Consider the following 16,512-nt stretch of genomic DNA (forward strand, 5'->3'; position numbering starts at 1 on the left):
AAGCTGGCTTCCTGTTTGTCCCTCTGTTAGCGCATCAAATCGGAGGATGTTGTTTTGTGTTGTTTTTTTGTTTTCCACTGGTCCTGCCAGCAACCTTTATCTCAGCCTCCAGGCTGCACATTCTTTCTTGGGGCAGGGTAATGATTAACATGCCAAGATCAGCGAGATAGATACCTTGTTTCTACTGCGGGCCGAGGCTGGTGCTGGCCGGCTGTGGCCAGCCCAGGAAAACAGACACGCGTTTTTGTGTCTTTTCCTAATGTGGCCAAATTCTGAAGTTCTTGTCCTGCATCATTAGTTCACTGGGGGATTGTGGGAATGTATTGTGCTGAGTTTTAAAGAAACCCGTAGTAGTTGAAGTTCAGGGAAAAAAAAAAAACTGCCCGAGCCGTGGATGCTGCAGTATTAAAATATAGCAAATCCACAAAACCAACGAAATACATATTGTATATCTGACATTTTATTTTTAGTGTTCTGTGTAACACGGGCCATCGTTTAACCTTGAAAAAAATTAAATACAGTACCTGGAAGCAGATATGCGTTTATCATATCATCAACATCAACGTGTGTTGTAAAATTGAAGCAAAAATTGCTTTGAAAACTGTCCAAAATATTTACTTGGGGGCTAAGAAAAATGTCAAAAAAAATGCAATTTTTGATATGGCAATTGTCAAAATAAAGGGGCAGCTGGAAGGTAAGAATTTACCAGTCGGGACAATGGCATTTAAATACGACTATTAAACTGTATCTGTTGGTAATTTGGTTTCTTCTAATGCAGCGGTTTTTAAACTGGGGTACGCGAGAAAAATTCTGAAATGGCAGACAACGCATTTTACTTAGTACCACTTCCCAATCTATTGCAAATTTTTATCATGTAATCAACGTTTAATCACACCAGACTGCTGTGCTGTAGCAGAGCGTTCAGTGCACACATGGCTAATTTACACATTATATATGTACGTTATAAATAAACCCTGTTGTTTAAATGTCATATAAACAGTTGAGCAGTTAGAGCAGTCTGTCTTTGGGATATAGATATATATATATATATATATATATATATATATATATATATATATATATATAAACAAACTAAAAGCCTAGTCTTTAACTCATTTTATTTCCTGTGTGCGTTCATGCCTGCGAGTCGATTTTTTTTTTTTTTTTTTTCAATGACCCGATTAAAGTTTATTGTAACTTAAGTACTATTGGTTCATTTCAAAATACATAATGTATGGCCAATCAGAAACCGAAATACTGCATGCGGTCTAGTTTGACAAGCCATTACGTCTGGTGTGAGTTTTTAGCTTTTTAATCCAGTGAACAAATATGGATTGTTGGCTCAATACTACGACAATACTAGCAAAGGGCGATCAAGATGAAATACCGTCAGAGATTAAAAACGCCAAAAATGTCTTGCGACTGGAACTCTCTCCAATTTCCCTGCCATCATCGTTGATTTGTGTGGTAACAAAAAGTGACATCCATCACACGGATACTAGGTAAGCGCTTTATTATTGTTTTTTAATTAGCATCAGTACTCAACGTATTAGTCACCAATCATTAAAAAATGCCAATATGTTTTCGTAATGAGGTCAGCTGTAGAGAGCCGTGGATAGTGAACTTTTCTTTGCCGCCTTTTCTGTAATTTTATTATCAATAAAAATACATGATTGCCATTTGCTCTCACGGAATAGTCCTATGTCATTTCTGAGTGACTGAGTTTAGCACGGAGGCTTCGTTGATTTTAATTAATTAGTAATTACAATAACATGATGTTGATGTTTCCAACAACTAGAAACATGTTTGAGGGACTTTTGTTATCCAAAAGTAAATATAATATATATTTTTTCCATTATAATACTGTACATTTTATAATTTTATCCATCACACAACCAAGCCAAGGCTTGTGCATTTTGTTGTATCATGTTATTGTACAAACCTTTTTTTCTGTTTTAATTTTATTAAAAAGATGGGGGTATGCGGTGGACTACTTTTTTTGGAAAGGGGTATGTAGCTTAAAAAGATTGAAAACCCCTGTTCTAATGTGATTTGGTACAATGAATGTCCTCTACTCAGTGATACACCAGCGTCACTGTGACACATTTCCCAATACTTTCCCCAAAAGTGACAGTGAGTATTGTAGAGACACCTTGGTTGTATCTACAGCTTTAGTGTTTTATTTTTTGTTCTTCAGAAACAAAAGGTCAGTAAACTCTGCTGGCATATTTAAAACAAACAAAAATAAGAAATGGTGGTTGGTTCTGAATCAAACATATTGACTCCCTCTCTGAAGAAAATGTCCCCCTAAAATTTAGAGTGGGGGCCACATTGACCCCCAGTCTGCAAGTCCTGGAGCAAACACTGCTTGGGGGTGGGAAATTATGAGGGATTTCAGTGTATGTATTTCTAATTCACTTATAAAAGGAAGGGCCCTTGCTTTGAAAGCAGATGTACTGTAGGAGTCACAGACAATGGTTTTCAATGTGGGAAGGTGTGTTTGGAATGGAGTCTGTCCAAAACAGAGGCAGACATTACATATTCAATGCTAGAAACAAACTTTTTAGTACAAACATTGCAAAATAAAAAACACACATACACAGGAAGGATGTGGCCACTTTATTAGGTACTACATACTTAAGCTGGTGGGCAGTTCGTTTGGCAGTCAAACAGGTAGACAGAGAAACAGACAGACATCTATTCAGGGATAGCAAGGGGTCTGAACAATGCGTTCAAATTTCTTGAAAAAATGACCCAGAACACAGCAGGCAATACCAGCATAAGGCACTATGTGCTGGATAAGAACTTTATAGATAGCTGTGGCCAAATGTTTTGCATCACCCTATAGAATTAACAAATTTAGTTTCATAAAGTCAAATAACTTTTTTCAATATCATTTTGTAGTTTCTGTGATAACATGATGTAAATAAAAAAATAAGTTTATATATATATATATATATATATATATATATATATATATATATACAGTGCCATGAAAAAGTATTTGCCCCGTCTGATTTTCTGCATTTTTGCATATTTTTGACACTGAATGTTATCAGATCTTCAAACAAAACCTAATATTAGATAAGAGTGAACAAATAACACAAAAATTTGATACGTATTTCATTTATTTATTAAAGAAAGTTATGCAACACCCAATGCCTCCGTGTGAAAAAGTAATCACCCCCTTAGACTCAATAACTGGTTACGCCACCTTTAGCAGCAATAAATGCAACCAAACACTTCCTGTAGTTATTGATTAGTCTCTCACACTACACCATGCAGAACTGCTTCAACTCAGTGACATTTGTGGGTTTTCGAGCATGAACTGCTCGTTTCAGGTCCTGCCACAACATCTCAATGGGGTTTAGGTCTGGACTTTGACTAGGCCATTCCAAAACTTTAAATTTCTTGTTCTTCAACCATTCGGATGTAGACTTGCTTGTGTGTTTCGGATCATTGTCTTGCTGCATGACCCAGCTGTGCTTCAGCTTCAGCTCACGGACGGATGTCCTGACATTCTCCTGTAGAATTCTCTGATACAGAGCAGAATTCATGGTTCCTTCAATGATGGCAAGGCATCCAGGTCCTGATGCAGCAAAGCATCCCCAAACCATGACACTACCACCACCATACTTGACCGTTGGTATGAGGTTCTTACTGTGGAATGCAGTGTTTGGTTTTCGACAGACAGATGTCAGCCAAAAAGTTCCACTTTTGACTCATCTGTCCATAGAACATTGTTCCAGAACTCTTGAGGATCATCCAGGTGCTTTTGGAAAACTTGAAATGAGCATTCATGTTCTTCTTAGTGAGCAATGGTTTCCGCTTTGCTACTCTGCCATGAATCCCATTTTTGCCCAGTGTCTTTCTGATGGTGGAGTCATGAACACTGACCTTAGCCGAGGCGAGAGAGGCCTGCAGATCCCTGGATGTTGTTCTAGGGTTCTTTGTGACTTCCTGGACGTTTTTACGCCATGCTCTTGAAGAGATTTTGGCAGGACGGCCACTCCTGGGAAGATTGACTACTGTCCCAAACTGTCTCCATTTGGACAATATGGCTCTGACTGTGGTTCGGTGGCGCCCCAGAGCCTTAGAAATGGCTTTGTAACCCTTTCCAGACTGATAGGCATCAATAACTTTTTTCCGGAGGTCTTCAGGAATTTCTTTTGTTCTTGGCATGATGTGCCTCTAGAACAGGGGTGGGCAATTCCGGTCCTGGAGGGCCTGTGGCCCTCCTGGCTTTTGTTCCAACTTTGCCCTAAATTACTTAATTGGACCAATTATTAGTCTAATTAAGTAATTTAGAGCACAGTTGGAACAAAAGCCAGGAGGGACACAGGCCCTCCAAGACTGGAATTGCCCACCCCTGCTCTAGAACCTGTGTGCTGACAACTTTACTCTGATGGTAAGGTTAGTCAGATTTATATTGGACAGGGCTGGCCCAAATCAGGCCTGGTTGTTAACCAAAGTACTCAAACAGCTGACCCTAATTATCCATTTAATTGGGTTCAGTTAACTAGGGGGGGCAATAACTTTTTCACACCTGAAGATTGCATGTTTGATTACCTTGCACACCAAACAAATGAAAGAAGCACCAAACTTTGGTGTCATTTTTTCTCTCAGACTCCCTCTATATACTACTACAACCCACAAAAAATCTGACCAAATACAATGTGAAAAATGTGCAAAAATGCAGAAAATCAGACAGGGGGCAAATACTTTTTCACGGCACTGTATATATACAATAGATTACAACTGTATAGTTTATATAACTTTAAATATATTTGCTGTAGTTCTAGCAGGTTTTATAGTGATTTTATGGCAATAGATGGGTAACAATATTCCCTTCATTGAGAATAATAATTTGGTGCAAGCTGTCTGCAGGTTGTTACTGTACCATGTACTTGAAGCTTGGCTTTTACATGGGAAAAAATTATGACAAACCTCAGTTCAAAGTTATCCTTTTTTTTGTATTTAAAAAAAACAGGTTGCCTAAGGTATGGAATTATTTTTCAAGCCAACAAAAAAAGCTATATTGACACAAAAACTTTGTGCCTTGACAGATGGATACCATTTCCCCAAAAGTGCTATTAAGAAGTGGAACAAATCCAATACCACAGACTAAGAAGGGGAAGGGTTGTCAGTAATAAAAACAGTTAATATTCAAAAGTGCAGTGCCTCGTACAGTTGAATTTTTTTGATGTATTTAACATCAAATATGTCAGCATGAGCCATCTAATGAAAAAGTACAAAATGAAACTAACTTGACCTAAAACACAAATCATTGGGATTGTAAATAAACTGGATCATCAAGTTTAGGATTGAGTGTTTGAAGTTCTGACACGAGTCCAATTTCAGGACAGCATAATCTTGTTTATTATTATTATTATTATTATTATTATTATTATTATTATTATTGTTTATTTCTTAGCAGACGCCCTTATCCCGGGGCGACTTACAATTGTTTCAAGATATCACATTATTTTTTTATATACAATTACCCATTTATACAGTTGGGTTTTAACTGGAGCAATCTAGGTAAAGTACCTTGCTCAGGGTACAGCAGCAGTGTCACCCACCTGGGATTGAACCCACAACCCTCCGGTCAAGAGTCCAGAGCCCTAACCACTACTCTACACTGCTGCCCCGTTTGCAGGACATTGCGAGACACTACGAAATTTTAAAAAAAAATCCCTTACTTTAATGAAACCAAGAGCACACTACATTTTCAACCCCTAGCAAAATAGCCTGACGTTTCGACAAGCTTGTAAACAGTTAAAACAACAACATGTTTAGCTAATGTTACACAATTCTGCATTCAGTAGCTTTTAGCTATCAATATTTAGCTAGCAGCAAGGTAAATAACAGTGAGCTAAACAGTGGTAGTGGTGCTTAAACACTTTCATAGGTTTCCTCTCCTAGATGTCACTATTTCTCAACATTTAATTAATTAATTCGCAGACTGAAGCTATAGTTAGCTAGCTAGCTAGCTAGGTAAACCCTTATCAACAATTACAACTGAACAACAGCTTTTTGGAGATTTAAATTGTAACTACAATTAGCTAAAACATTGCAAAACGTGTTTTATTATGTGACAAAACTATATTCACACAATGCCAAAAGGAACAGACACTTGAGTTAGTTAGCTAGCTTGCTACTTACATCAATCTCCTAACTTTATATTTGTATTTCCTCTCAGACCGAGCAGCTTCCAGTAGAGCCTTCTCCTTCAGTACATAGGAGTAAAACTGCTGGGAGTCTTGCTCATAGTTCACTTTGACCTGAATCTCATTCTTTTTTTAAAAAAAATTTAGTCGTTGCCAATTAGTTTTTTATTATTTTCTCCCCAATTTGAAATGCCCAATTATTTTTAGGCTCAGCTCACCGCTACCACCCCTGCGCTGACTCGGGAGGGGCGAAGATGAACACACGCTGTCCTCCGAAGCATGTGCTGTCAGCCGCCCGCTTCTTTACACTCTGAAGACTCACCATGCAGCCGCCTCAGAGCTACAGCGTCGGAGGACTGGGCAGCTTACAGGCAAGCCCGCAGGCGCCCGGCCAGACTACAGGGGTCGCTGGTGCGCGGTGAGCCGAGGACACCCTGGCCAACCTAACCCTCCCTCCCCCCCGGACGACGCTCGGCCAATTGAGCGCCACCCCCTGGGAGCTCCCGTCCACGGTCGGCTGTGCAATAGCCTGGACTCGAACCGGCGACGTCCAGGTTATAGAGCGCATCCTGCACTCTAGCGAGTGCTTTTACTGGATGCGCCACTCGGGAGTCCCCTGAATCTCATTCTTGCTGAGGTCCACACTGCTGCGGTTCCGCTGGTCATTCCATGCAACTGTCATTACTGAAAACAGTCTCGCGACGAAGGCGTTGGTGACAGGAATGCTCAAAACAAATGAGACCAGGACAGTCATGTTTGGCGTTTTCGTGATCCTCAATAAAGTGCACCATTTCTTTCCCACGGGATCTTTGAGGGTGCGATTTCTTTCAGACATGGCAGAACAACACAAAACTCGTCATCCAGAGCATCCATGTCCGGTTTGGTAGACATCCAAAGAGCTTCCACTGCTTCACAGAGCTTAGAAAAGTTGAACTGTTTCTTCAGTGCTAGGCATGCCAATTGCTTCAAGTGATTCTCATCACAGAAATCAAACCATTTTGTCAGGTACGTGAAAGCATGTTGGTAAAACACAAAAAAGTTTTATTTGATCGAGGCAGTCTGTGAAGCAGGGAATTTCTTCAGGAGGGAGTTGGAGGCTGACATCAGTTCATATAGTTCACAGACTGTCACCTCTACGGACCGTAACTGGTGAACTAGCCCCCACAGAAGCGCGAGGCTGGTTGAGGCTCAAACATGGAGGCTATGAAGACTGGATTGCCGTCATTCACCATAAAGACTGGATAGCCGTCATTCAAGACCTCTGCATTCTAGGCCTGGACTTTCTACAGTGTGCGGGCTTGCTCCTGGAGTTGAACCACGGCTGCATCGGGCGACACACACCACCACATGGTGACCCCCATCTTCCAAAGCCGCTACCGTCACCACTTCGTCCTTCGTCTGCCAAACAGCACCTGACCAGCATCTGCACGTCATCTCATCCACCAACACCTCCCACACTGCTGACCCCAACAACACTGCCCCCGGCAGGAAGCCAGACCGCTGTAAAGAGTGTCCTGGAACAGAACTGTGAAGGGTTGGACCGCGATAAACGTGACCGGCTGCGACAGCTGCTTTCCGAGTTCCCTGACCTCTTCGCATCATAGCCGAGAGAGAAGGGGCGCACCCACTTAATGCAGCACTCCATTGACAGGGGGGACACCCGCCCCATTTGCCAACCCCCATGGCATCTCGCCATAGCCCAACAAGAGGTAGCCAACCAGATGTGAAAGAGATGCAGGCCACCGACATCATCGAACCACTCCCATTTTTTTGCTATCATATTTCAGTAATATTTTGCAAGATTTGCATTGTACAAAACCACATGGACTTTTATTATCGCTAAATACAACAATGTTTCCAGCAGCGTACCCTTTCCAGCAGCGGATCAGCCTATATACAGATGAACCCGCTTTAAATCATGATTGCCATGCAGGCATAATTTGTGATATAAACCGGCTTACACGTTTGCCTCTGACTAGTGCTGGGACAAATATCCGAGTGAATATCGGATACAAAAATCAGATGTTTGTATTCGCTACAAAATGACAAAAATACCTTGCGCTTATTTACCAGAATTTGCGCGACAGTTTAAAAACATGGCAAATGAAAAAGAGCTCTGTGTGATATGTGAGATTTAGATATAAAAAAAACATAGGATCACCCCAGCAGCTCTTGAGCCTCTATTTAAAAGTGATCTCTATGGATAGCCATCTGGGACAAAAACGTGTTGTGCTGCTTTAGAGTGTGCTAGAATCTCATGGAACAGAAAAAAAGGCATGCACGTCATTCTGAAATGCCTCGCTTAAACAGTACCCAACTTCCTGAAAATGTTGTGTAGTGATTTTTATACAGATTGTATATATCATCAAGGCTTGAAGTTAACGTATATTTGGTAGCATTTTGCTTCCCAAATCTCTTAATTTGCTACTAGTTTTTTTTTTTATGCAGTAGCATTTTTCTTATACCTTATGCGGCAGTATATGATCGACCCTGAGTGAACACGTACATAATTACCGGTACATAATTACTCTCTGACAACACACTGACCCGACCCAAGCCCGAACTATACTATACAAACTACACCCGACCCAAACCTGACACTTATTGCCGAGTCCCGTCGGGCTCGGGTAGGGTAGCAAGGCTCGACTTCAGATCACGTCTATGGTAACGGCTGAGCCTTGACAACTACGATTGCAAGTATTTTTTGTATAAACCTCACAATTTAAAAATGTCATTCCATATTTGCTTTATAATGATTTTTCATTTTATATTTGTATTTCGTTTTATTTGTGATATTTCGCTATACAATGACAAAAGTGTACAAATGTGACATTTCGAAATCTAACATGAAATACTGTGCTACTGTTATAGCTTCCGGTAGACTTTTTATAAAAGAGCTAAATTATGTTCATATATAATACATGGATGAAGGCTATATATGCATCCTGAGCCATTCTAAAAAAAAAGGCATAATACCACAGTAGTGACGTCAAAAAGTGATAATTCCTCTAGAGGAAAATATACTTGAACTTTGGCCTATTCGACTCCTCCAGACCATCACTTTCAATTCAAACACAAAATGTCTCGATTTCAATCACTCGACAACACCCACAGAACAGAAATGTTCATTAATGATCAACAAAATGAGAATACGTAAAAAAAAAAGTAAAGCTGGTACATTCATATCTCAGAGAAACGGATAATGACATAGAACGTCTGTACAGCACTGAAACACGACGTTTAAAACAACCCAACTGTACTGATGAACCTCTTTAATATTAGCATCACAAGGGTATTATCAAATCTCGGGTTTCTGTGACAGTTTATAAATTACTCGACCTTCGTTCTCGTAATTTATGACGTCACAGAAACTCTCGATGAAATTATTTTCCTGTATATATATATATATTTTTTTTTTTTAAGTGATGTATGAATCCTAAAATTCTAGGTGATGCAAAACATTTTGCAATAGCTGTACACCCTGAGAAACCACAGCTGGATTTCCACCTATTTCCTGGGGTTAAAAATAAATTGTTGATGTAATCCAGTGTATAGTTCAAGGAAATCAGCTCCTTTCTCTTTTCTAGCTTTAGAAATTAATATTTTGATAGTGTATGTCTGTGTGTCCATCAGTCTGTTCTGTTTGAAATGCTTACACGGTCAAAAGATCTTCATTGGAGTCAATGCAAAGTCCTTGTGTGTCTGTGTGTAAGACTTGAAGCTGAGCCACATATTACAGCTACCACATTCATTGCTCTGTCTGCCGACTCGTTTACCACAAAAAACTAACAAGAACTGCTTTTTCAAAACTCATTCCAAACCTCTATTAGACTAAAATCATTCCTACACTAGACCAGACTGTCTCCTCTCTCTCTCCCCCTCCTCAACCCTCCCTCTGGCATTTACAATTAACCATTTACACAACAACACTTCTGTAGTAGGTGCAAACCTCTTTGAAAACACACACGTGCGCACATGTTCAACAGTATAACAAGCATTTCATACCTGTTATTAGCACTTGCAACATTATCACTTATCCCCCATTTAAAGGAGGGCTTACGAAGGTTTTTGTGAAATCAATTTCCTTAGCTTTTTATAACCCTAGATAAAAGTTTCTTCCTGGTAAAATAATCACTTCCTCTATGGTAGATCACACGGTCTGGTTGCAGCTAAAGCCACTGGAGTGGAACTGAGCTACAGCACAGGAAGTGATGTCATACCAGGGAGCAGCTGGAGTGTTTAGTTCAATAGCATTGTCTTTGAGACAGCTACTTATTCCAAATTGAAGTTAAACATATAAGCGATTGATTAATAGATGGCCAGTGATAATGTAGCTAATGCTAATAAGAAGTAAGAAAATTGATTTTAAAAGCTAAGCACTCATTTAAAGAAGGGGGGCTATGAATGTTGCTAGTGCTAATATGAGGTAAGAATATGGAACCCTTGGTTAGCACATCTTTAATTGGGAAACTGTGAGCTACATTTTAGACAGAGACACTTTCACTTGTAAAGGCAGGTTCTGTAAGTAGTTAATAACCCTAACCTCTTCCCACTCACCCGGGTAAAGTCTAAATGATCTGCTAGCGTCTAGTTCTAATTACAGCTCACGTTTTCTACAGGAGGCTTGTTGAGGTAGCGTCTGCTTTGTGCCTCTGTGTTTGTCAGCAATTCTCCACAGTGGACTTAACCCCTTATTGCCAGCAAATCAACTTGTTGAAAAGTTTACAAATTTAAGGACCGACAGACAAATAGTGTACTTTACAATTCTTGCTTGGTGTCTGTGTTAGTTTACTACATTATATTAAAGCTGCAGACAGACAGACACACAGAGCCACACAATCCTGTTCAGTTTGACAATCAAATATAAAACAGACCTTGGTTCTTAAAACTGCAAGTCTGTTCTCCAGTACAGAATGGCTCACAGTATTATTCTTATTAGTTTATTTAGCAGACACCTTTATCCAAGGCGACTTACAGAGACTAGGGTGTGTGAACTATGCATCAGCTACAGAGTCACTTACAAATACGTCTCACCCGAAAGATGGAGCACAAGGAGGTTAAGTGACTTGCTCAGGGTCACACAATGGGTCAGTGGCTGAGCCAGGATTTGAATTGGGGACCTCATGGTTACAAGCCCCTTTTCTTTAACCACTGGACCACACAGCCTAGAGTCATATCATCACTTCTCTTTGGAGGCTGCTGTTTGTCGTGAATCAGCAGGAATTATTAGTGCAGTCTGGGATAGGGAAGGAAGGAAGCACCTGCCAACTGAGCCATCCTCCTATCAGTGTCCGTCTGTAACTGACTTGCCACAGGGAGATGCAGCTTTCAGAATACAGATATGGTGTTCCCTCGATGTTGATTAATTCGCTGTGTCGACAATCATTTGTAGTCCTATAGTTTGCTATTTAAAGGCCCTTCATTAATTAACTATTTTCAATATTTCACATTACAGTGATGAAGCCATCATCCCAAACGTTTGCCTGCTTGGTTGTCTTTAGTTTCTTCTAGTTTTTAATATTTTGTCTGCAATTACAGACAGGAGAAAACCGTTAGAACTATAGATGGATCAACAGTTATCAATACATTTGTTGTGCCCAAGTTACGTACATAAAAAACATTAGACAGGCATAGGCAAAGCAGCAGTTTGTTCTCCTCTATTCCTAATGCAACCTATCTCCCAGAGATTACAAATTCTGCTAACTAATTTGGGCGTATATATATATATATATATATATATATATATATATATATACAGTACTGAGCGAAAGTTTTAGGCAGGTGTGAAAAAATGCTGTAAAGTAAGAATGCTTTCAAAAATAGACATGTTAATAGATTATATTTATCAATTAACTAAATGCAAAGTGAGTGAACAGAAGAAAAATCTACATCAAATCAATATTTGGTGTGACCACCCTTCGCCTTCAAAACAGCATCAATTCTTCTACGTACACTTGCACAAAGTCAGGGATTTTGTAGGCATATAGTCAGGTGTATGATTAAACAATTATACCAAACAGGTGCTAATGATCATCAATTCTATATGTAGGTTGAAACACAATCATTAACTGAAACAGAAACAGCTGTGTAGGAGGAATAAAACTGGGTGAGGAACAGCCAAACTCAGCTAACAAGGTGAGGTTGCTGAAGACAGTTTACTGTCAAAAGTCATACACCATGGCAAGACTGAGCACAGCAACAAGACACAGGTAGTTATACTGCATCAGCAAGGTCTCTCCCAGGCAGAAATTTCAAGGCAGACAGGGGTTTCCAGATGTGCTGTCCAAGTTCTTTTGAAAAAGCACAAAGAAATGGGCAACGTTGAGGACCGTAGACGCAGTGGTCGGCCAAGGAAACTTACTGCAGCAGATGAAAGACACATCATGCTTACTTCCCTTCGCAATCGGAAGATGTCCAGCAGTGCCATCAGCTCAGAATTGGCAGAAAACAGTGGGACCCTGGTACACCCATCTACTGTCCGGAGAAGTCTGGTCAGAAGTGGCCTTCATGGAAGACTTGCGGCCAAAAAGCCATACCTCCGACGTGGAAACAAGGCCAAGCGACTCAACTATGCACGAAAACACAGGAACTGGGGTGCAGAAAAATGGCAGCAGGTGCTCTGGTCTGATGAGTCAAAATTTGAAATATTTGGCTGTAGCAGAAGGCAGTTTGTTCGCCGAAGGGCTGGAGAGCAGTACACAAATGAGTGTCTGCAGGCAACAGTGAAGCATGGTGGAGGTTCCTTGCAAGTTTGGGGCTGCATTTCTGCAAATGGAGCTGGGGATTTGGTCAGAATTAATGGTCTCCTCAATGCTGAGAAGTACAGGCAGATACTTATCCATCATGCAATACCATCAGGGAGGCATCTGATTGCCCCCAAATTTATTCTGCAGCATGACAACGACCCCAAACATACAGCGAAAGTCATTAAGAACTATCTTCAGCGTAAAGAAGAACAAGGAGTCCTGGAAGTGATGTTATGGCCCCCACAGAGCCCTGATCTCAACATCATCGAGTCTGTCTGGGATTACATGAAGAGAGAGAAGCAACTGAGGCTGCCTAAATCCACAGAAGAACTGTGGTTAGTTCTCCAAGATGTTTGGGCCAACCTACCTGCCGAGTTCCTTCAAAAACTGTGTGCAAGTGTACCTAGAAGAATTGATGCTATTTTGAAGGCAAAGGGTGGTCACACCAAATATTGATTTGATGTAGATTTTTCTTCTGTTCACTCACTTTGCATTTAGTTAATTGATAAATATAAACTATTAACATGTCTATTTTTGAAAGCATTCTTTACAGCATTTTTTCACACCTGCCTAAAACTTTTGCACAGTACTGTGTATATATATATGAAGAAGTGACTTATAACTCTTTGTCCTCAGAGATACGAGCTTGGCATCTGTTCTGAGCTATTGTGCAATACATTGTAGTTTGTTTTTATATTGAATGTGCTTTATGGGCATATTTACATATTTTTGTAGTTTAATTCACCCTTTCCCAATGTTGAATATATATTTTAAATGTTATAAACAATACAATAACTTAGAAGTCATTTCTTGAACAGCTGCAGACTATATTAATATAGCTATATAATGCTTTGATAGGGTGAAAGTATCTCAGACAGTGAGCTTGTATTCTCAGTAGAGAAGCATGTTCCCATTCATTACCCCCCCCCCCCCCCCCCCCTTCACATTCTGGCACAGTATCACATAAAACAACTCCAGGACTTCCTTGGAGAACCAAACCCTGAAAAAAGGAGCCTTTGAAGTTGAAAGTGCATCTGTGTGTCTGTAGCCAAGTGTGGAGAACAGTTACTAACTTTCATTCTGTGTGTGTGTGGGGGGGGGGGGGGGGGGGGTACCTACCTATCTGTGCCTCTCTCCGCCTCTCTACTCACATCAAACATTTTCCAGAGCTATCTGTATCGTGAAAAAGAAAGAAATCTGGCCCAATCTGCTCCTCAATGGGAATCTCATTATTAAGTTCTGAATTTAATATAAAACCTGGACTGGCTCAAACTGCTCTGCAATGGGAGTCTTATTATTATTATTATTATTATTATTATTATTACGCTCCCAGAATGAATGTAAAAACTGCTTAAAACTCCTATGGAATTGAAGAGTTATTGGTACCAAATTACCGTTAGAAAAAAATAAAATAAAATAAATGAAAGTGATCTAAAAGTCCCCCCTTAGGTAAGAGAGTGTACTAAACAGAAAATCATGTACGCAGTTTGAGAGAGACTTGTTCTATTATTGCACGGATGTCAAAATTAAAGTACTGACTAAAAAAAAAAAAACATTGCAATGTTGAAGAAATATACCATTGTTAACTGTGGCTTATACGTATTTTAGGTTTGCTATGCATCACCACACTTTGCTGTGCTTTTACCACAGAATACTGCACTTTCTTATGCTTTTACCGTGTAACGCTGTACATAAGGCACTAGACACCATGAACCACAGTGATTCATAAGGCACTAGACAAATATGAACACTAGTTATATAAGCTATATATGAAGAGAACTATAGCCAAAGTGTTTCTGATTCCAAATGTCTGATTAAAAATAATTGCTAAACATAAGTAAATACTGTACATGTTAAGCTGTATTACCGTCTGCAGCTGTTCAAGAAATGACTTATAAGTTATTGTACTGTTTACATTACATTTAAAATATATATTCAACATTGGGAAAGGGTGAAATAAACTACGAAAATATGTAAATATGCTCATAAAGCACATTCAATATAAAAGCAAACTACAATGTATTGCACAATAGCTCAGAACAGACGCCAAGCTTGTATCTCCGAGGACAAAGAGTTATAATCGCTTCTTCACGCCTTAGTCCTATAGTCCCACACCCTAAAAATGCTAGAGCGCTTCAAAACAAAATACATGGAATAAGACAGCGTGCCCTTTCACCCTGCTCCTCTTTATACATAGTTCGGTATTCACATGTGATATTATCCAAAATAAATCAAATCACATTTCTTGTTTTCTTCCCCAAAAAAACGTCAACACAGAATATTGCTCAACTACTGGTGCAACCACCACTCGCAAGCACCGAGCCGAGCGAAACTCAATACCGTTTACTATAATATACTACAACCACTACTACTAAGACGCTTAGCTACAAAAAAGTAACGTTTATAACTAACGTCATTTTAAAATTAACCAAAACTTATATGAAGTTAAAAATTAACCGAGGTAAACATAAGGATATGCTGAGTAATGCTAATTCTTAAACTCTTTCAGTACAGTTATTTGATACAGTACAGCTGAAGCTATTATTGTACGTATTATATATATATATAGTATTTTTAAAATGTAGTTATTTGTTTATGTTTCAAATTGCGTTCATTTTGACCTACCTCAGGTGCAAAGTTTTCATTCGCTTTTGCCGTTCCGCTGCAAAAGACCCATCCTCCTAAAAAACACGTCAGTATCCCAGCTTGGAACACTTTTAATATCTTGCACATGCTTGAATGTTTCTTTTCTGTAACTATTTAAACGGTGTTTTCCCGAAGTGTAAACAAATACAAATAAAATAAAATAAAAATAAATATCTAAAAAAAAAAAACACCCGTCTTTGTTTTCTCCTCGAGTTTCTCGCGTGGAAAACTTCTTTTAAAATTATTTCTTCTTCTTCACTTCTTAAACTTTTGTTAAATAAATAAAAACAAAAAGTCTTTTACACGTATCTAAATTATTTTCGTTCTTTTCCCTAATGTGAAGACGTGGTCTATCACTCTCGGTGGGTCCAGCCCAAACTGTAACTGTCGAAAGGGTGGATTCTTTTTCCCCTTAAATCCTGTCTCCTTGCCAGATGTGGTCGCGTGCTCAAAGTGGGCAGGGTTAAACTCTTCAGCGGAAAACCCCCCGGGTACCTCAGTCACAGAATACAGCCCGCTTAGTATCACTCAATCCATTTAATATCACTTTCACCAACATGTGAACACAAAACAGTTGAAAAACTACCGGCAAATATTACGCATTAAAACACAAAAGAAAAGAACGGGGCCGTGAAAGAAAAAAATAGATTTTTTTTAAAGAATGCACATAATTATATATATTATATCATTGTCCATTTGTAACAAGGATAATCTTTCTTTTGGATGTGTCGTTTTTCTGTTGCACTTTGATTATTTTATATTGATATTTTTTTAAAGCACTTATGTAAGGAAATCGCGTTGCAATTGGGCTGGGAAATAGGAGCGGCGGTATGGGTTTTGAGAAACTGCTATTTGGTGTGTGCAGTTTATGAACTCTAGCGTATACTGGCGGTGGTGTGTACAGCAATTGTAGTTCATGTGTTGCTACTGCTGCTACATTCTTAGAACGG

General features: G+C 39.4%; 1 protein-coding gene across 1 annotated transcript in view; it reads right to left on the reverse strand.

The window, feature by feature from the left end:
- The window catches only part of LOC117398173 (matrix metalloproteinase-14), a 40,039-nt gene extending 24,073 nt beyond the window's left edge, over positions 1 to 15,966 (reverse strand). Inside the window, exon 1 of the mRNA XM_033997139.3 lies at positions 15,542 to 15,966. Coding sequence (XP_033853030.1) covers positions 15,542 to 15,649 — 108 coding nt within the window. The 5' untranslated portion in view covers positions 15,650 to 15,966. The remainder of the gene's footprint in view (positions 1 to 15,541) is intronic.
- Between the last annotated feature and the right edge of the window lie 546 nt (positions 15,967 to 16,512).

Source organism: Acipenser ruthenus, chromosome 54 (genome assembly GCF_902713425.1).
Source record: "Acipenser ruthenus chromosome 54, fAciRut3.2 maternal haplotype, whole genome shotgun sequence".
Lineage (NCBI taxonomy): Eukaryota > Metazoa > Chordata > Actinopteri > Acipenseriformes > Acipenseridae > Acipenser > Acipenser ruthenus.